The following is a 20,834-nucleotide window of genomic DNA, read 5'->3' as shown; positions in this document are numbered from 1 at the left end:
GCTATGTCTTTTTTTTTTTTTTGTATTTTTCTGAAGCTAGAAACAGGGAGGCAGTCAGACAGACTCCCGCATGTGCCCGACCGGGTTCCACCCGGCACGCCCACCAGGGACAATGCTCTGCCCATCCAGGGCGTCGCCCTGTCCTGACCAGAGCCACTCTAGCGCCTGGGACAGAGGCCATGTAGCCATCCCCAGCGCCCAGGCCATCTTTTGCTCCAATGGAGCCTCTGCTGCAGGAAGGGAAGAGAGAGACAGAGAGGAAGGAGAGGGGGAGGGATGGAGAAGCAGATGGGCGCTTCTCCTGTGTGCCCTGGCCGGGAATCGAACCCGGGACTTCCGCATGCCAGGCCGACACTCTACCACTGAGCCAACCAGCCAGGGCCTATGCTATGTCTTTTGATTGGAGCATTTAATCCATTTACATTTAAGGTTATTTTTGATATGTAGTTGTTTTTTGCCATTTTATTCTTTAAATGTATAATCCCCTTTTTCTCAAATATTTTTCCTTTACTCTTTGTACAGCAAGCCCCTTAACATTTCCTGCAGTACTGGTTTGGTTGTAATAAATTCCTTGAGTTTTTTTTTTTTTGGTCTGGGAAGCTTTTTATTTCTCCTTCTATTTTAAACGATAATCTTGCTGGATAAAGAAGTCTTGGTTGTAGGCTCTTGTTTTGCATTACTTTGAATATTTTTTGCCATTCTTTTCTAGCCTCTAATGTTTCTGTTGAGAAGTCAGATGTCATCCTTATGGGGGCTCCTCTGTAGGTAATAGACTGCTTTTCTCTTACAGCTTTTAGTATTCTTTCTTTATCTCTTAATTTTTGTATTTTAATTATGATATGTCTTGGTGTTGGCCTTTCTATATTCATCTTTAATGGAACTCTCTGGGCTTTTTGAACTTGTGTGACCTTTTCCTTCAGCTATGTAAGTTTTCAGCTATGATTTCTTCAGACAGGTTCTCTATTCCTTGTTCTTTCTCTTCTCCTTCAGGAACTCCTATGACCCAGATGTTATTTATCTTCATATTGTCACAGAGTTCTCTTATATTTTTCTCAAACTTTTTGAGCATCTTTTCTTTTTGCTGCTCTCTTTCTATATTTTTATTTTTCTTGTCCTGTAATTCACTGATTCCATCCTCTGCTTCATCTAGCCTGCTTTTGATTCCTTCTAGAGTAGTCTTCATATCTGATATTGTAACTGTCATTTCTGATTGATTCTTTTTTATGATTTCAGTGTCCTTTTTTATCCTTGCAATTTTTTTATTTAGGTGCACATTAAGTCCATCCATTGTAGCTCTGAGATCCTTAAGCATCCTAACAATCATTATTTTAAACTCTGCATTCAGTAATTTGGTTACATTCAGTTCTTTTCCTGGAGATCTCTCTTGTTGATTCATATGGGTTACATTCCTCTGTCTTCCCATTTTTTCTGTGTGTAATTTGCAAGCTTGTTAGCATTGTGGGTCTATGTTTAGTATATGGAATGCGGCTTCTGGTCCAGGTCTTTATCCCTCTGCTTCTGCTGGTTGCTCAGATTTTAATTCTCCTTAACTAGTAGAGCCACTTCCCTGCTGTTTGTAGCTGAGCCCAGCAGGGAGCTTCTGTGTTTAGGATGGGAGGGCGGGTGGTGGTGGTGGGCACATCTTGTTCTTTGGCTCCCATTGAAAATGTATCCAGGAATGCATTGGGTGTGACCTCTGGGAAACAGAAGGTGTGGTCTGCCAAGTTACTCTCCAGTGGTGGGGCACATTCTCTGTATCAGGAGAGAGAGGTGTAGCTCAGGTCTCCCCAGAAACCTGAGTCACTGCCTCTCCCCTTTACTTCCTCCTTTCCAAATGGCCTTTCATGCTGATTGGAGCTGGAGAGCTTTTTGGAGGTGGGTCAACTGGCTCTACTCTAGGCTTGTGCTGGATGGAGGGAGTGACCCCCCCCCCAGCTATGGCCACCTTGGCACTGGAGAATGACTCAGCTCAGGTATGCTTCTTCCTGTTATTGTTTGTGTCCCCATGCCTCAATCTCCCCACTCTCCTAGTGCAAGACCAGTTCTCTCAGCCCTCCCCACCCCCGGAGCCCAGGCAAGTGGCTGTGAGTGATATTTTCTGCACTGGCCCTTTAAGGCTGCAACTTCTTCACCAGCTATTTTCCACAGACAGAAATCATGCTCTTCCTCCCACTTAGTGCTGTCAGGCTGTCTTCTCCAGTCTCTAGGTTTCTAGGCTGGGGCTTCAGTCCTGGGACTGAGTACTCCACCTCTCAGGGTCTCTCTCCTCACAATGAGAAACCTACTGGACCCTCAGCCTCCCCTCGCTCCTGGGAGTGGGGGAGCCTCCACTGCATCCCCATACTTCCTACCAGGCTCAGTGTGGTTTCCTCTGTGTTCCTTGGTTTTTGAGTCCTGTTCTTTTAGTCCAAAGTTAGTTTTTCACGATGATTATTCTTAAATTAATTTGTAATCCAGTTTGGTCCTAGGAGGTGGCAGTTTGTGCATCTGCCTACTCTTCTGCCATCTTGGAATCTACTTGGATTGACACTTTTTCCATTGAGCAACCCAGCCATAACCATTACCTTTGCTTTTTACAGAGACAGTTTTTATCATGCGTGTGGAGGCCCCCAGTGTGTGATTTAGTTCTTCAGTGTTTCACAGGGTACCATGCTTTCCTATAACTTCCTGAAATTATTTTCTTCATTCAGAATTTTATAACCAGGAATTATGTATATTGTCATGGAAACTTATCAGGTCTTGGTTACAACAACCATGGAGGCTAGGTGAGGTACTATATCCCATCTTATAGGTAGGGACAGTGAGGCTTAGCTTGGGGAAGGCACTTGTCCACAGCCACACAGCTGGAAATCCAGAAGGGAAGCTTGGATCCAGCATGAAGGCCTCTTAATCTCCAGTGTCCTCATAGACTGAAATTTGGGAATCACTAAATAATTTGAGAATCTGATTAAAGTTTTAGGCTCCATCCCAGTATCCACAAACATCTTTGCATAAAAATTTCAGTTTCAGATCCCTACATGAACTGTCCTAAGATCCTGTAGGCATCCATGATTTTCCATTTTTATTGCATCTTTGGAGAGATAGAGAGAGAGAGATATTGAGAGAAAGAGAGAGAGAGGAGAGAGAAAGAAAAGGAGAGAGCATGAGCTAGTGGACATCGTGCTAGACAGGTTGGGGAAGGTGGCACTGCTCCTCCTCCATTCCCCTATGTGTGCCCAAATCCTTCTGAAGTCAAGCACGGGTTTGTGTTCCAGATTCATCTGTTACTCATCAAATCTCAGTTTTCTCCCCAGTAAAATGAAATGGTGACAATAAAAATGTGTCCCTCATAAAACCATTGTGAGGATGAGATGGAGTATTGCATAGAACCTGATGTATAGTAAATGTTTATTAAATGAAAGCTGCTTTGATCCATGCATTCATTTATTCACTTATTTAATAAAAGTTATTTGCACCTTCTCTGTGATGGGGAATATTCTAGATGTGACATTGGACAGGGCATACAAAATAAAAAAATAAAGAAATAAGGAAATGTTAGGTAGATAAGAGCTATGATTAAAATAAGGCAGGGTGTTTGTTTAGAAAGTGGTGGGAACTACTTTAGATTGAGTGGTGAGGGAAAGGCCCAATCCTGATTTGTTTCTGGGCAGACCCTCAAAAAATGCAGGAGGAAAGTGTTAGAGAGAGGCAGGTATTGGGGCAAAAATCTTGAAGCATGAACAAGTTCAGAATAATTGGGGTACAACCTGGAGGCAAGATCTGAGTGAGCAAAGGGGCCAGTGGGTGGGGAAGAAGAGTGATCAGGACATGTTTTGTAGGCCATGTGGACCATGGTGGAAACTTCAGGTTTTATTCTCAACAAGGTGGTAGCACTGGAGCAGGTCAATGACATTAATTTACATTTTAATAAAATTCCTCTGGCTACAGGGTGCGGTGTAGTAGGTGTTGAAATGATTGTAGAGAACACAAGAATGGGATTAGAGAGACTAATGAAGGTGCATTGCAGAGATCAGCATGAGAGATTTTTCATAAAAAAATTATAAAACTTAACCTTTTTATGATTGTCAGTCAACTTCTTACTGAAGGTTAACATCACCCTAAGAAGTACACAGATCATAAATTTTCAGCTCAGTGAATTTTCCCAAACATACTCACACAATTGCTATACATATAAGTAATGACATGGCCCATCCCAAGATACCCCACTCACATCCCCTTCCAGTCACTACCCTCCTACTGTCCTGACACCATAACTTCATGTTATGTATTTTTCAGTTTCATATAAATAGAATTGTCATGTATGGACTCTTTTGTGTCTAGTTACTTTTTTGTGTGACAGAGACACACAGAGAGAGACAAAGAGGGGGGACAGACAGACAGGAAAGGAGAGAGATGAGAAGCATCAAGTCTTCTTTGAGTACCTTTGTTGTTCATTGATTGCTATTCCATATGTGCCTTGACCGGGGGTGGGGAAGGCTACAGAAGAGCAAATGACCCTTTTCTCAAGCCAGGGACCTTGGGTTCAAGCCAGTGACCTTGGGTTCAAGCCAGTGACCTTGGGCCTCAAGCCAGTGGCCTTTGGGCTCAAGCCAGTGACCATGAGAGATGTCTATGATACCATGCTCAAGCCAGCAACCCTGCACTCAAGCTGGTGAGTCTGTGCTTAAGCCAGATGAGCCTGCCTCAAGCCAGTGACCTCAGTATTTCAAACCCAGGTCCTCTGCATACCAGTGCAACACTCTATCCACTGTCCCACCACTCTGTCAGGAGACTTTCACTCAGCATTACACCTGTAAGTTTCTTTCATGTTGTTGGGTATAGCAGTGATTCATTCTTTTTCATTGCTGTATAGTATTTCAAAGTATGAACAATCACTATACAATTTACACTGATGGTGATGAGCATTTTATTAATAAGGTTTCAGTGAATCTCCTTGTCCTTTATTTTAGTGAACACAAATATACTTTTTTTGATATGTATCTTAAGTGAAGTTGATAAGTCACAGAGAATGCATGTGAATTTTCAGCTGCAGTAAATACCACTGAGCAGTTTCCAAAGTGGTTATACTGATGTCATGATTTTTCTGAACTCATGATCAGCCCCAGGAGGCCATCACTTTCCCTTAATGTCTATCAAATGGGTTGTTCAGGGAAGTTCTCTAGGGAAACTGTCAGGAGGCAGATAGCAAGTTAAAGTTAGATCACAAAAAGATGAGTCTTTAGTTGTGATGCCAGGGGTATCTGGCCAGACTTAAGTTTCTAGGCAGGGGTGATTTAGAGATGTTTAACTACCTATACTGCTTGGGGCACTAATCAATCATGCAGACCCTGATTAGGTCATGAGTTAATCCTTTAGTTGCTGGGTCCTGGGAAGGGAAAAGGCAGTCTCAATGGAACATCTTAGGGTGGCAGCTAATAACTAATATACATGTGTTTTAATGGCTTAACAATTGGTATGGACATGGAAATGCATACTGACTAATAGCAATGATGGATGTGGGTATGCTTGGCAGCTCCGAGACAAATATGGGGATGTCTTCACGGTGTACCTGGGGCCAAGGCCTGTGATCATGCTATGTGGGACAGAAGCCATTAGGGAGGCCCTGGTGGACCAAGCAGAGGCCTTTTCTGGCCGAGGGAAAGTTGCCATTGTTGATCAAGTCTTTCAAGGATATGGTAAGGACCTGAAAGGTACCATGAGGGGACGGGGGCTGGAGGATGGGGATTGAGGAAGGTGAATCTGGTAAGGAAGAAGAAGGGGTGGAGAGGGACCCAGAGTCTCTTTCCAAATTCTTCTGTAACCCATGCCTGCTTATATCCAGGTGTGATTTTTGCCAATGGGAAACGTTGGAAGGCCCTTCGGCGATTCTCTCTGGCCACCATGAGGGACTTCGGGATGGGCAAGCGGAGTGTGGAGGAGCGGATTCAAGAGGAGGCTCAGTGTCTGGTGGAGGAGTTGAGGAAATCACAGGGTGAGCCCGGGAAATGGGAAGAAAGGAAAGTGAAACAGAGAGGAGCAGGGTGCACAGCAAGGGAAAGACAGGGGTATACGTGGGCAGAGAAAGAGAGGTAGAGATAGAGAAAGACAGAATCAGAGAGACCATCAGGCAGAAGGACAAGAAAATGGAGAGGGTCATGGAGACACAGAGATGGGTAGGAAAGGAACACAGGGAACCAGAAGAGATACGGGGTGTACAGTGTGGAAAAGCACTCAAAGACATAAACTTAGATATTAACACACTCTTTACTTGTGTTCAAGGAAACTGATTCATGGATTAATTGTATCTATCAAAGGCAAAAATAGGACTTATATAAAGGAAAGCAAAGAGAGCAAAGGAAAAACTGCTGACATCCGGAAAGCGAAGAACTGTTTTCCTTTCCTTGGGTGAATTGCTGACAAATTTGCAGTGAGACCAGTGGAGTTTCAGCTCTTGGAAGTTGGATGGGTTGTCAGAGAAGCACTTTCAGTTGTATTCCGATTCTCCATAAAACTGGTGTTTATGAGACATAAAGGTAACAGGGTTCTTTCTCAAGAGATTGTGAGATATAAACATAGAGGTTGGGAGGGACAGGCAGGCTGAGACACGAGGAATAACAGAGGAAAAGAGACAGGGCAAGTAAGAGGAAGACAGGAGAAAACAGACTGACACAGACAGAGGGACAGAGAAAAGGAAAGAGACAGAAATGGAGAGACCGAGACAAAGAGAGAGACACACAGGGACAGAGAGTGGAAGAAAGTTGGTGAGACAGAAAGAAACAAAGGCAGAGAAAATTAGAAAGACAGACAGGCTCAGGAAAGGGTCTGCATAGGAACAAAAGAGGAACAAGTGAGACTCACAGAGAGGCTACACCTGATCTGATGACCTGATTTTCCTGGTCTCACAGCCCACCCTCCCTCCAACAGCACTAGCCTGCCAGATGGAGTCATCAGTTAACTGCAGAACAGTCCCAAAGACCAGAGAACCCTAGAGGGGAACAAAAGAAGAAAGGGGAAAGCAGGGGAGGGGCAGGGAGAGCAGAAGTTTTACATTTGTACATGCAACTGATTGAACTCCTGCACTGCACTGCCTCTGCTCCTGGGACTTAGTGGTACCTGCTCCCCCAGTTAGAGCTGGGGCCTTAGAGGGGACCAACCACACACTGTCTGTAGCTGGGCTACCTGGGTCTGAATCTTGGCCTCAGTGATGAGTTGCCGGATAACCCTGGGCAAATTGCTTAACCTTTCTGATTGCTCATATATGAAATGTGGATAATAACAGACTTATACCTTCCTCACAGGGTTGAAGTGAAAATTAAATAAAATAATATGGAAAATACTTAGACTCGGGCCTGGTACATCCTACAAGCTAGTGACAGGTAGCTGTTATCATTCTTATTTTCTTATCATTAGTGAGCCATGGAGGACAGTTGCACAGAGATGGGGCAACAGTCCATACATTTGAGTCTTTGTCACCTGACCTGCCTCTTCCTCTTCCTCTTCCTCCCAGGAGCCCTCCAGGATCCCACCCTTATCTTTCACTCCGTTACTGCCAACATCATCTGCTCCATTGTCTTTGGAAAACGCTTTGCCTACAGAGACCCTGAGTTCCTGAAGCTTCTGGACATGTTCTACCAGTCTTTTGCACTCATCAGCTCCTTCTCCAGCCAGGTCATGGAGAGGGTGGACATCCAGGGAAGGGGAAAGGAGTGATGTGTTTTGTGGCTGCGGAAATGCAGCTTAGGGTTGGAAGAGGGCCAGGGACAACAAGGAGAGACAGCATTACTGGTACCTGGAGGGAGAGAGGAATTGTGAGGTAGGACTGAGTGACTAAGAGAAAGAAAGAGGAGTGACAGAAGGGGCAGAAACAGTCAGAGCACTAGAGGGAGAGAGGAGAGGAAATAAAGAAGAAAGAAAACAAGAAAAAAAGTGTAGAAATACAGAGATCTTGATAGACAGAGTTGAAAAGAATGTGTGTGTGTGTATGTGTGTGTGTGTGTGAAAGAGAGAGAGAGAGAGAGAGAGAGAGAAGAGGGTGACAGAGATTTCCCTCTATCAGAGGTATTAGGGCCCTGGAGGGCTGTCCCTTCCTGTGTCCCTCTGGCCCAGCCCCAGGAGAACCTCACAGCCCCTTGTCTCCCACAGGTGTTTCAGCTCTTCTCTGACATCTTAAAGTACTTTCCTGGCACACACAGACAAGTCTACAGAAACCTGCAGGAAATCAAAGACTTCATTGGCCGCAATGTGGAGAAGCACAGAGAGACCCTGGATTGTAGCGCCCCCCGGGACCTCATTGATACCTACCTGCTCCGCATGAACAAAGTGGGGTTTGGGAGAGGGGAATGAAAGGGGAGGGGAGGGAGGAAAAGATGGGAAGGCAGTGAGAAGAAGGGAGGGTGTGAGGGGATGGAAGAACAGAGGATGCAGAAGGGAGATTTAGGAAAAAGAGAGGAGATGTGGAAGGGAAAGTAGGGGAGATGAAAGAAAGAGAATCTAGGGAGAAGACAGAGAGGGAGGGAGGGAGGGAAAGAGAGGAGAAATACAGGACAAGGAACAAAACTATGGTGACAGGTGAAAAGACCCACAGAGGCAGAAAGAATTTCGGAGAGAAAGAGACAATCACATCAAAGAGATGAAGACATGGTTTGAGATAGAACCAGAGTGAAGAGAGACAGAATGACAGAGATTGAGATATATGGGTGGACACACAGAGAACAGAGGAAAGTTGTATTAACCAGATGATGCAAGAGACCCAGAAACAGGTGGATGGACCCCCATACATGCGTGCAGCAAGGTTCTAGCCTTCCCTGATGTGAACCCTGCCCCTCTGGAAACAGGAGAAGTCTGACCCAAACAGCGAGTTTCACCAGCAGAACCTCATCAATACTGTGCTCTCTCTCTTCTTTGCTGGCACGGAGACCACCAGCACCACTCTCCGCTACGGATTCCTGCTCATGCTCAAATACCCCCACATTGCAGGTGAGTGGGGTGGGGACAGCCAATTGAGGGTCGTCCTCTGATCCCTTTTTGGCTGCAGAAGTGGAGTAGGGGTCCTGCATAAATTAGAGGCAGTGTTCTCCTCTTAAGTCAGGAACACTACAAGTTTGAATGAGCTGCCAACTAAGCCAACTCTGTTGCTGGATGGATGAACGAAAGATCTGTTAATCCATCCTGCTTTCACTCATCACTTAAAGATTTATTTATCCATCTCCCCACCCATTCATTCATCTGCCTGCATTTCTATTCATTAATAGATCTGTATATAGTACTTCGATATTTGAAATTTTTATTTTTAATTTGTTATGTTGACAGAGTTTCAAGTGTCCCACTCAATATAACAAACTCTACCCCCTGCCTGTGCCCCCCATGCCCCATGCAAAGTCTCTTTCCATTCCCATTTCAGCTCCTTGGTGCCCCCTACTTCCTATCTCAATCCCCCCTTTCTCTCTGGGAATTGCTACCCTGTTGTCTGTATTTATGAGTTATATATATATAATTTCGCTAATTCCTTCATCTTCTTTGATCTTGTCCTCTCTTCTCCCATCCTTCTGAAGCTATCTGTTCCCTGTGACCCTGCCACTGTTTCTGTTTTGTTCTTCAGTTTATGGTGTTCATTAGATTCCACATATAAGTTTAACTATATAGTATTTGTTTTTCTCTGCCTGGCTTATTACACTTAGCATAATAATGTCCAGGTCCATCAATGCCATTGCAAAAGGTAAGATTTCCTTCTTCCTCACGGCCATGTAGTATTCCATTGTGTATATGTATCACTGCTTTTTAATCCACTCGTCCACTGATGAACACTTGGGCTGTTTCCAGATCTTGCCTATTGTAAACAATGCTGCCATAAACATGGGGGTGCATTTCTTCTTTTGAATCAGTGATTTGGTATTCTTAGGATATATTCCTAAAAGTGGAATAGCTGGGTCAAAGGGCAGTTCCATTTTTAATTTTTTGAGAAATCTCCATACTGTTTTCCACAGTGGCTGCACAAGTCTGCATTCCCACCAGCAGTGCAGGAGGGTTCCCTTTTCTCCACAACCTTTCCAGCACTTATTATGTGTTGTTTTGTTACTAAGCGCCATTCTGACAGGTGTGAGGTGGTATCTCATTGTGGTTTTAATTTGCATTTCTCTAATGATTAGTGATGTTGAACATTTTTCATATGCCTATTGGCCATCTGTATGTCCTCTTTGGGGAAGTGTATATTCATTTCTTTTGCACGTTTTTTGATTGGATTGTTTATCTTCCTGGTGTTGAGTTTTTCAAGTTCTTTATAAATTTTGGTTATTAACCCTTTATCAGACATACTGGCAAATATATTCTCCCATTGTGTGGGTTGTCTTTTTGTTTTGTTAATGGTGTCTTTTGCTGTGCAAAAGCTTTTTAATTTTATATAGTCCCATTTGTTCATTCTGTCCTTTATTTCACTTGCCCATGGAGATAAATCAGCAAAAGTATTGCTACAAGAGATATTGGAGAGTTTACTGCCTATGTTTTCTTCCAAGATGTTTATGGCTTCACGACTTACATTTAAGTCTTTTATCCATTTTGAGTTTACTTTTGTGAATGGTGTAAGTTGGTGATCCAGTTTCATTTTTCTGCAAGTACCTCTCCATTTCTCCCAACACCATTTGTTAAAGAGACTGTCTTTACTCCATTGTATGCTCTTACCTCTTTTGTCAAATATCAATTGTCCACATAGGTGTGGGTTTATTTCTGGGTTCTCTGTTCTTTTCCATTGATCTGTATGCCTGTTCTTATGCCAGTACCAAGCTGTTTTGAGTATGATGGCTTTGTAGTATAACTTGATATCAGGAAGTATGATACCCCCCATTTTATTCTTTTTCTTTTTTCAAGATTGCTGAGGCTATTCGTGTTCTTTTTTGGTTCCATATAAATTTTTGAAATATTTGTTCTATATCTTTGAAGTATGTCATTGGTATTTTAATAGGAATTGCGTTGAATTTATAGATAGCTTTGGAGCTTGAGACTTGTTTGGAGGTTCTAGCATGGGAGCGCAGCTACTCAGATACCCTTGACCGAAGAACGGTCCTCTCCTCTAACAGGGAGGGTTGTCCTCTTTGACCGAGCGTGCAGCTTCGGGAGGGACACACATGGAGTGGTGAGGGAGGAAGGGGATACCCGCCTAGCCAGCCAGATCAGCCGAATCAACCCTGGCAATCAATGGGGTGACATATGTCACAGCCAGATCGCCCTCACATCCTGTTTTTATCTCATTTGATGAAATAGGCCTTTTAGGTTTTCTGATTCTTCTATACTGATTTTTGAAAGAGAATATTTTTCGAGGAATTTGTCCATTTTGTCTAGGTTGTCTAATTTTATGGCATATAATTCTTCATAGTATTTTCTTAACCATTCTTTGTATTTCTGCTGTGTCAGTTGTTACTTCTCCTCTCTCATTTCTAATTTTATTTATTTGAGTCCTCTCTTTATTTCTTGGTGAGTCTGGTTAAAGGTTCATCAATTTTGTTTGCCTTTTCAAAGAACCAGCTCTTGGTATCACTGATCTTCTGTATTGTATTTTAAGCCTCTATATCATTTATTTCCACTCTGAACTTTATTATTTCCTTCCTTCTACTTCCTTCTGGGTTTTACTTGCTGTTCTTTTTCTAGTTCTTTTAGATGCAGGGTTAAATTGTTTACTTGAGATTTTTCAAGCTTTTTAATGTATTCCTGTAGTGCTATGAACTTCCTTCTCAGGACTGCTTTAGTTGTGTCCTATAAATTTTGAGTTGTTGTATGTTCGTTTTCATTTGTTTCAAGAAAAATTTTAATTTCTTCCTTGGACTCATTGTTAATCCATTCATTATTTAATAACATGCTATTTAGTTTCCAAGTGTTTGAGTGTTTTTTAGTTTTTCTATTGTAGTTGATTTCTAGTTTCATACCATTGTGATCTGCAAAGATTCTTGATATGATTTCAAGCTTCTTAAATTTTTGACACTTCTTTTGTGTCCTAGCATGTGGTCTATCTTAGAGAATTTACCATGAGCACTTGAAAGGAATGCATATTCTGCTACTTTAGAGTGAATGGTTCTGAAGATATCTATTAAATCCTGTTGATCTAGTGTGTCCTTTAAGTCTGTTTTTTGTTAACTTTCTTTCTTGAGGATTTATGCAGTGATGTTAGTGGAGTATTAAAATCCCCTACTATTATAGTATTGCTGTTGGTCTTGCCCTTTCTGTCCATCAAAATCTGCTTTACATATTTAGGTGCTCCTATATTAGGTGCATAGTTATTTATAATGGTTATATCTTTCTATTGGATTGCTCCCTTTATCATTATGCAGTGACCTTCTTTATCCCTTACTATAGCCTTTGTTTTAAAGTCTATTTTGTCAGATATAAGTATTGCTACCTCAGCTTTTTTTCATTTCCATTTGCATGAAATATTTTTTTCCAACCTTTTACCTTCAGTCTATGTGTATCTTTTGTTTTGAGGTGTGTCTCTTGTAGAGAGCATATGTATGGGTCCTGTTTTCTTATCCATGCAGCTACCCTATGTCTTTTGATTGGATCCTTTAATCCATTTACATTTAAGGTTATTATTGATATGTAGTTGTTTATTGCCATTTTATGCTTTTAATCTACATTCCTCTTTTACTATATTCTTCCCCCCTTTATTCTGTTTAAAACAGGCCCCTTAACATTTCTTGTAGCACTGGTTTGGTTGTAATGAATTTCTTGAGGGTTTTTTTTTTTTTTTTTGGTCTCAGAGGCTTTTTATTTCTTTTTCAATTTTAAATGATAGCCTTGCTGGATAGAGAAGTCTTGGTTGTAGGCTCTTGATTTGCATTACTTTGAATATTTTTTTGCCATTCTTTTCTGGCCTCTAATGTTTCTGTTGAGAAGTCAGATGGCATCCTTATGGAGGCTCCTCTGTAGGTAATAGACTGTTTTTCTCTTATAGCTTTTAGTATTCTTTCTTTATCTCTTAATTTTTGTATTTTAATTATGATGTGTCTTGGTGTTGGCCTTTCTGTGTTCATCCTTAATGGAATTCTCTGTGCTTCTTGAACTTGTGTGACTTTTTCCTTCATGAATTTAGGGAAGTTTTCAGCTATGATTTCTTCAATCAGATTTTCTATCTCTTGTTCTTTCTCTTCTCCTTCAGGAACCCCTATGATGCAGATGTTATTTCTCTTCATGTTGTCACAGAGCTCTCTTAGAGTTTTCTCAGACTTTTTGAGCCTCTTTCTTTCTTTGCTGCTCTGCTGCTGTACTTTTGTTTATTTTGTCCTCTAACTCGCTGATTTGATCCTCAGCTGCATCCATCCTGCTTTTAATTCCTTCCAGTGTGATCTTTATTTCTGATATTGTATTTGCCATTTTTGACTGATTCTCTTTTATTATTTTAATGTCCTTTTTTATACTTGCTATCACTTTATTTAGGTACTCATTATGTCCATCCATTTTTGCTCTAAGATCTTTGAGCATCCTAGCAATCATTATTTTAAACTCTGCATCTGGTAATTTGGTTATTTCCAACTCATTCAAGTCTTTTTCTGGTTCTCTTGATTCATTTGGGTTGCATTTCTTTGCATTCCCATTTTGTCTGTGTATAAGAAGGGTGTGGCCACAGGATTTTGATGTGTGTAGCCTCTGTATTCTCTAGGTGGAGTCTGTCTGCAGGCCCACCACTCCCTCTGCCACCACCTCAGGCGTTTGGGCACAGGCATTGCTGACACTGGCTTGCTGTGGCAGTCACTGTTTTCCACCTTGCCTCTGTGAGTGGGACTGTGTTCATGTGTTTAGGCTGCAAGCCTTGGCCAGTCCAGCCTCCACACCTCCCCTGAGGGCAGAACTGTGCTCATGTGCCTGGGCTGCAAGCCCTGGCCACCCCTGGCCTTTGTTCCGCCCTGTGGGTGGGATTGTGTTCATGTGTTTGGGCTGCAAGCTCTGGCCCGCACCCTACCTCTGCCCCACACCTGCAGACTGGACTGCTTTACTGTGTCCAGGCTACCAGCCTTGGCCAGCCTTGGCCTTCGCCCCGCCCTCACATGTGGGACTGCACTCATGCTCTGGTGCCGCAGGCCTCAGCCCTGCAGACAGGGCTGCACTCCTGAGCTCAGCCACAGGTCTCAGCCAGTTCCCTGGCTCTTGCCTTGCCCCTGCAGGCAGGACTTCAGGCAGGACCGCTCTTGCTCATCCAACTTGCAGCCATGGGTCAGACAACTTTCATGCCCCCTTTCACTGCTGTGGCCACCCTAAGCCTCCGCCCCTGCCAGGCAGGACTGCGCTTGTGCTGGGCCTCAGTCATGGCAGGTCCCAGCTTCTGCTCCTGCCACCACACACCCTCCTGTGAGCACTCAGCAGTGTGTGTGTGGGTGATGCAGCTCAGACCTTAGCACTCAATACTGTATCCCTGGTGGCTCCTTGCTTCTAAGCGACTCTGCTCTGAGTGCAGCAGGAGAGCTTCTGTTTGTCTAATGACCTGCTTCCCAGGTATTGCTGGTTCCAGGAAGTATATTCACTTTAGATATGGGGAGTGACTCAGCCCAGGGGTTAGAGTGGCTGTCCCTCAAAGTGTTTCTCCCTGTGCCTCCTAGATTACACTCTCTCCTGCTACTCTGGTTCTTTCTCTCTCCCTGTCTCCCAGAGCCCTCAGTGAGTGGTTGTGAAGGAGGTTTTCTGCATGGTCCTTTTAAGAGGAATCCTGGGTCTGAGAAATCTGTCTCTTTCTCGCAAACAGTATCCTGGCTTGTTTTTCAGCTAAATATTGTCCATACGTCTCTTCTAGGCTCTGAGGCTGCAGGTTGGGGCTTTGTTCCTGGGGCCCAGGACCCTCCCCTCTCTGCTAAACTCACTTCCCACCACATGAGTCCCTCCAAGCTGCTGCTCTCTCCCAGGAGCTGGGCAGCCCTCTCCGTGTTTCCACTTTTCCTATCAGTCTCAGTGTGGCTTCTTCAGTGATCCTTGGTTAAAGAGTCCTCTTAGTTTAGTCCAAAGTTGGTTTTTAAAGATGATTGATCTTAAAATTAAATTATAATCCACTTTGATTCTGGGAGGTGGAAGTTGGTACGTCCGCCTACTCCATCGCCATCTTGCCACCTCTCTTTGCTGTTTTGAATGTCCTTAATATGTTCACTAAGTCCATGTTGACACCATTACCATTCCACATTCTCTGCAGATATAACCCAACCCCACTTCAGCCCCATTGAGAACTGTCACAAAGAGCAGGAGTCACACACATCCTGGAAAAGTCCACAGTGCTCTGGAACTGCTGTTGCATTCTCACACTCTGTAGCTGGTTTCCAAGTACTATGTCTACTGCTTCCAGCACATTAAGCATTTGCCTTAAGCCTAATGGGCATTCTGAATCTCTGGAACCAGGTTACTTTCTAGGGGCTGATGTCAATCCATGATGAGGCTTCAGGTTTCTTGCTTCTTGCTGGTATTTAAAGAGGACCTGTTGATGACAAAATTGGAACATACTCTCACCCCCAAGTTAGTAATTTTATTGAATTATCCCACTTAGGGCCAGTTAATATATCCTGGTATAAAATGAGAGGCTCAGGCCATTGCTCAGCTGATAGAAATGCCTCTTGGCTGTAGTAAGTCCTAAGGAAGAAATGTTCAAAAAATTTAAAAGTAAAATAAGCCTTACACAATTGTTTTTATAGGGTGAGTCTCTCCTTCTGACTTTCTCTTTATTTTTAAATTGACCTTTAAGTGTTTGATGGGCATGCTCTACAATGCATTGGCCCTGAGGATTGTAAAAAAATACCTGTCCTCAGGGTGATTTCAAACATCTGACAAACAGTAGTAAATGCTTTTCCTACATATGCAGGAGCATTGTCATTGACTAACTTATTAGAACTGACAAGTAACACTCCCATACCTTTCAAAACATCTCTTCCCTATAGATTAACAGGCAATCCAGGGAGCACATAATGCTGAAAAAGTCCAGTATGACCTTTCTTATCTTCCCACTTAAAAAAACTAGAACTTTGTTGGGGGGATTTACTTTGCCTTATGCCTTGCAGCTCAACGACTGCTTCATGAGTGGGCCAGGAAGAAGGCCAATATTGCTCAGCAATAACAGATATATCAGCTCCTGTGTCTAAGAGTCCTCTGAACTTATGCTCTTGTATCGTTAGCTCTATTTCAGGGCATTCCTGACCTATCTTTTGAATCCAATAGGCAACATTAAAGGAGCCAAGTCTGCAATTTCTTTGGGTACCCTTTTGCAAGGTGTGGCCTGACAAGCAGAATTAGCATTTTCATACTATTCTCCCAACTGCCTGAAGCAGCCATGAGACAAATTACTAAAATGGCTCATCAGGAACCTGCCTAATTTTGCTCAATTCCTTTTTTTCACAGACATGAGTATAGTTTTATATACAAACAAGAAACTTTACAGTACAGAAACACAAGTATGACGCATAAATCTGATTAATTCTAATATCAGAGTTGCTACTTGGCCTCCAACTCTGAAAACAAAAAACACAGAGCACAGCAATCAGCATGAAAAGACCTCACATAACACAAACTAAATTAGCAAGTCTTTAGGATCCAAATTCCATTCTATTTAAATTTAAATGAGCGTTCCTTGCATATTTCAATTTTAAAGCAAAAACGCAGGGATGAAACTATTTTATTTAGTTCAAAATTAGAGCTAGCATTTCCAATTTTTGTATGTAAGAACTTAATCCAGGCCTTAAAAGAGTCACATTTTGGACAACTTCAGACAAATACTAAACAGAAACTAGAATAAGACAAACCAAAGAAAAACCTGGAATTTCAGTGAGCAACCAGACCAGAAAGATGCCTGCCCGATTTCAGTCAGGGTGTTTTCTGACAGGGGCACTGGAGGATGGAACTAGCAGAATCTCCCTGAATAAATACACTCTCAGCAGCTGCTTGGGAAAATTTACAATTAGATCCTTCAGGGGTTCCCTGCCTAATTTCAAGGGAAAGAATAAGAAAGGATCAAAATGATAGTTCAGAGGATTGTAGCTAAAACATTAAAGAAAATCAGACAATAACAGGGAAAGCTGTAACTTTCCTAACCCTTTTCAAATTTCACTACTGCTGCAACTAGCGGTCCAGGTTGACCATGCCAAGACTCCTCCCCTACCTCTGTTTTAGCTGAGTAGCAGACCAAGCAGCCAGAGAGAACCAGGGGCAGCCTCACCGCCCACATTGAGTGCCATATGTGGCAGATGCTGAAAAACCATGATAATGGCATGTAATTCTACTCTTTGAGCTAATTTTAAGGTGACTGTTTCAGTATAGACATCCATTAATTACTAACCCTGCTATTCCTGAGCTGGACTCATCAGTAAAGACAGTAGGTGCTTCAGGAATGGGCTCATTAACAGTTGTTTTTAGGAAAAACAAATGTAATAACCAATGAAAATTGAACTACTTTGTCAGCTGAATAGTAAGAATCAATTTAACCTGTAAAATTTGCAAGAGCAACTTGCCATTTCCTGGAAGTTTCCCAGAGCCGTTGTTGTTGGTTTTTTGAAAAAGGAACAACAATGAGTTGAGGTTCAAAACCTATAAGCTGTAATAGTCATCTACTTAATAGATGACTTAATAAGCAAGGATGTGACAAAATCAAAATACGGAGATAAGACTTCCTAGGAGTAACAGCTAAATCCATTCAATAGGACCTGAGGCTTGCCACAATGGTCCCCTTGGAGTGTAGCTTGAGGGACCATCCCTGGAGTTAATGCAAATTGGGAGATGGGACTGAGGTCCAGTGCTGCACTGCCTGCCATTGCTCGGGATAATTGGGTGATGTTTGGCCTGCTGGAATCAGAATTTGCTGAGGAAACATCAACATTGCCCCTACTGTTTGCCAGGGCCGGGGAGGGCCTCATTGTCCATTTCCCTGAATCACCTGCTTTTTGGCAGTATACTTAGATTTATATTCATTCACCCAATGTTTCCCTCTCCTGCAGCATGGGCAGAGGTCAGGAGCTTTAGGAGCTGGCTGCCCCTAAGGGGGAGGCTGAGACCGATATCTGGAGAGAGTAGGGCAATTTCTAGCAAAATGTCCTAACCCCCTACATTGGAAACAAGATCCACTGGCAGAAGCATTTTTCTGGCCTCCCTTCCTTTGTCCATTCTGCCGTTTGTCAAAGCATTGTCCTGGAGGCCTCCCCTGAAGCGCTGTGGCAATAGCCAAACCTTCATGTATGAAGGCCCAATATCAGTGCATATTCTGATGTAATTCCTTATATCTTGAGTCTGATCTAAAACTTGTTGGAGCAGGGATCTCCAAGGGTCTGAGACAAAGATATGGACATGCCTGTGCTTTCTGGGAGCAACTTGATAAGGGTAAGGAGGAGCAGAGGGACAAGTGTAAGAAGAAGCAGAGGGTGGTGGAGATGCCAAGGTTAAGGCGGCCACAGACACAACACCCCCATCTCTTGAGTCATCCCCAGACTTGGAGGCATCTAGTCCCCCCATCTTCCTCTCACACCCACAAAGAACTCCCTCTGACACCCCTCAGGCAATGGCTCCTCCTCAAATGAAAACATTTGTATAGAAAGGTCCGTTACTTTTGACCCTAACGGTTCCATAATTTATTACTCCTGACTATACTTTCCCTGAAAACTTTCTCTACTTACTGTGCACACTTGGGGAATGTCACCTGCCTTCAGTTTAGTCTTCTCATACCCTGTTCAGTGCCACCTGCCGTGAACAAGCAAGGCTAGTAAATGTCCAGGTCCTGAGTGAGAATGGTGTGGAATGAAGAAATAAACTCAGAGAAAAGAAGATGGGATTGGAAGGCCTCTGTAAGCTGATGGCAAACCAGAGCAGAGCAAAACCCCCAGTTTTCTTTATTATATAGTGCAGAGCTGTATGCAAACAAGGAAGTCTCTGACACAAAGTCACATATCTGAGGCATAAGCAGGAACCCTCTTAAGGTGAAACAGGAATCCCCCACCATGCATAACTAAAATCAACAGTTGAACAAAGAATAAGAGGAAGGACATATAAATTGCCTCTAGCAACTTGATCAAGCAAGTGAGGTGGGGGGATGGGATGAGTAGAAACATTCAGCTTCACAGCCAACATGGAGGTGTGGGGAAGAGCTTAGCCTTTAGCTTAAGCCTTAAACTGCAAGGACTTTGTAAGCATGCAGTCTCCCACATACATTAATTAAAAAAAATGTCTTTACTCCATTGTATACTTTTGCTTCCTTTGTCAAATATCAGTTGATCATAAAGGTGTAGGTTTATTTCTGAGTTCTCTGTTCTGTTGCATTGATCTGTATGCCTGTTCTTATGCCAGTACCAGGCTGTTTTGATGATAATGGCCTTGTAGTATAGCTTGATATCAAGAAGTGTGATACCTCCCACTTTATTCTTCACTTTCCATTTTCAAGATTGCTGAGGCTATTCATGTTGGGTTTTTTTTTTTTTGTTCCAGATAAAATTTTAAGATATTTGTTCTAGATCTGTGAAGTATACCATTGATATTTTAATAAGAATTGCATTGAATCTGTAGATTGCTTTAGGTAGTTTGGAAATTTTAATGATATTAATTCTTCTTATCCATGAACAGGTATATGCTTCCACTTGTTTGCATTTTCTTCAATTTCTTTTTTCAATTCTTTATAATTTTCCTAGTATAAGTCTTTTACCTTCTTGCTTAATATTATCCACAGATACTTTATTTATTTTGTTGTTGTTGTTGCAATAGTGAATGGGATTGTTTCCTTAATTTCTCTTTCTGACAATTTATTATTGGTGTATAAAAATGTTACTGATTTCTGAATATTTATTTTATAGCCTGTCACTTTGCAAATTTACTCATCAGGTCTAGCAGTTTTTGGACTGAGACTTTAGGGTTTTCTATGTACAGTATCATGTATCAGCAAATAATGACAGTTTTACTTATTCTTTTCCAATTTGGATGTCTTTTCTTCTTGTCTAATTGCTGTGGCTTGGACTTCCACTGCTATGTTGAATAGGATTTGTGAAAGAGGACATTCTTGTCTTGCTCTTGAAATTAAGGGAATTGCTTTTAAATTCTGCTCATTGAGTATGATGTTGGCTGTCAGTTTGTCATATATGGCCTTCATTGTGTTGAGATATCACTCTGTAGTCCTACTTTGCTGAAAGTTTGGGTACTAGATTTTATCAAATGTTTTCTCTGCATCTATTGATAGGATCGTAATTTTTATCCTTCATTTAATTTGTGATTATTGTACCAGCTTTGCTTCCCCAGAATAAATCTCACTTGATCAGGATGTATTATCTTTTGAATGTATTGCTGGATCTGGTTTGCTAATATTTTGTTGAAAATTTTAGCATCTATGTTTATCAGGGATATTAGCTTATAGTGTTCTTTTTTTGTAGTGTTTTTATCTGGTTTTGGAATTAGAATAATGCTGTCTCAGATATTGAACTTAGAAGTCTTCCCTCCTCTTGAATATTTTTGGAATAGACTTATTTTTTAAATATTAATATATATTTTTAAAATTTTTATTTAGAAAATTAAATTTAACAGGGTGACATTGACCAGTAAAAGTACATTGGAATAGCTTGAGAAGGATTGGTGTTAGTTCTTCTTTGAATGTTGGGTAAAATTTGCCTATGAGGCCATCCAGTCCAGGACTTTTGTTTGCTGGGAGTTTTTTGATAACTGTTTCAATTTCATTTGCTGTAATCAGTCTGCTCAGGTTTTCTGATCCTTACAGATTCAAGTTTGGAAGATTGTATGATTTTAGGAATTTTTCTATTTCACCCAGGTTGTCCCATTTATTGGAATATAGTTCTTCACAGTATTTTCTTACAATCCTTTGTATTTCTGTGATGTCAGTTGTTACTTCTTCCCTTTCATTTCTAATTTTATTTATTTAAGTCCTC

At 42.0% G+C, this 20,834-nt stretch overlaps 2 protein-coding genes across 3 annotated transcripts in view; both read left to right on the top strand.

Annotated features, from left to right (window-relative positions):
- Positions 1–20,834, top strand: part of TGFB1 (transforming growth factor beta 1) — a 391,513-nt gene that overhangs the window by 275,351 nt on the left and 95,328 nt on the right. The window lies entirely within an intron of this gene.
- The window catches only part of LOC136313351 (cytochrome P450 2B11-like), a 38,490-nt gene that overhangs the window by 10,832 nt on the left and 6,824 nt on the right, over positions 1–20,834 (top strand). For both annotated transcript variants that reach the window (XM_066243619.1, XM_066243617.1), the window contains exons 2-6: positions 5,513–5,675; positions 5,822–5,971; positions 7,487–7,647; positions 8,122–8,298; positions 8,814–8,955. In XM_066243619.1, coding sequence (XP_066099716.1) covers positions 5,513–5,675; positions 5,822–5,971; positions 7,487–7,647; positions 8,122–8,298; positions 8,814–8,955 — 793 coding nt within the window. The remainder of the gene's footprint in view (positions 1–5,512; positions 5,676–5,821; positions 5,972–7,486; positions 7,648–8,121; positions 8,299–8,813; positions 8,956–20,834) is intronic.

This window comes from Saccopteryx bilineata, chromosome 9 (genome assembly GCF_036850765.1).
Source record: "Saccopteryx bilineata isolate mSacBil1 chromosome 9, mSacBil1_pri_phased_curated, whole genome shotgun sequence".
Taxonomy (NCBI): domain Eukaryota; kingdom Metazoa; phylum Chordata; class Mammalia; order Chiroptera; family Emballonuridae; genus Saccopteryx; species Saccopteryx bilineata.
The sequence above is the reverse complement of the archived record's forward strand: the minus strand, read 5'-3'. Positions and strand labels throughout refer to the sequence as shown.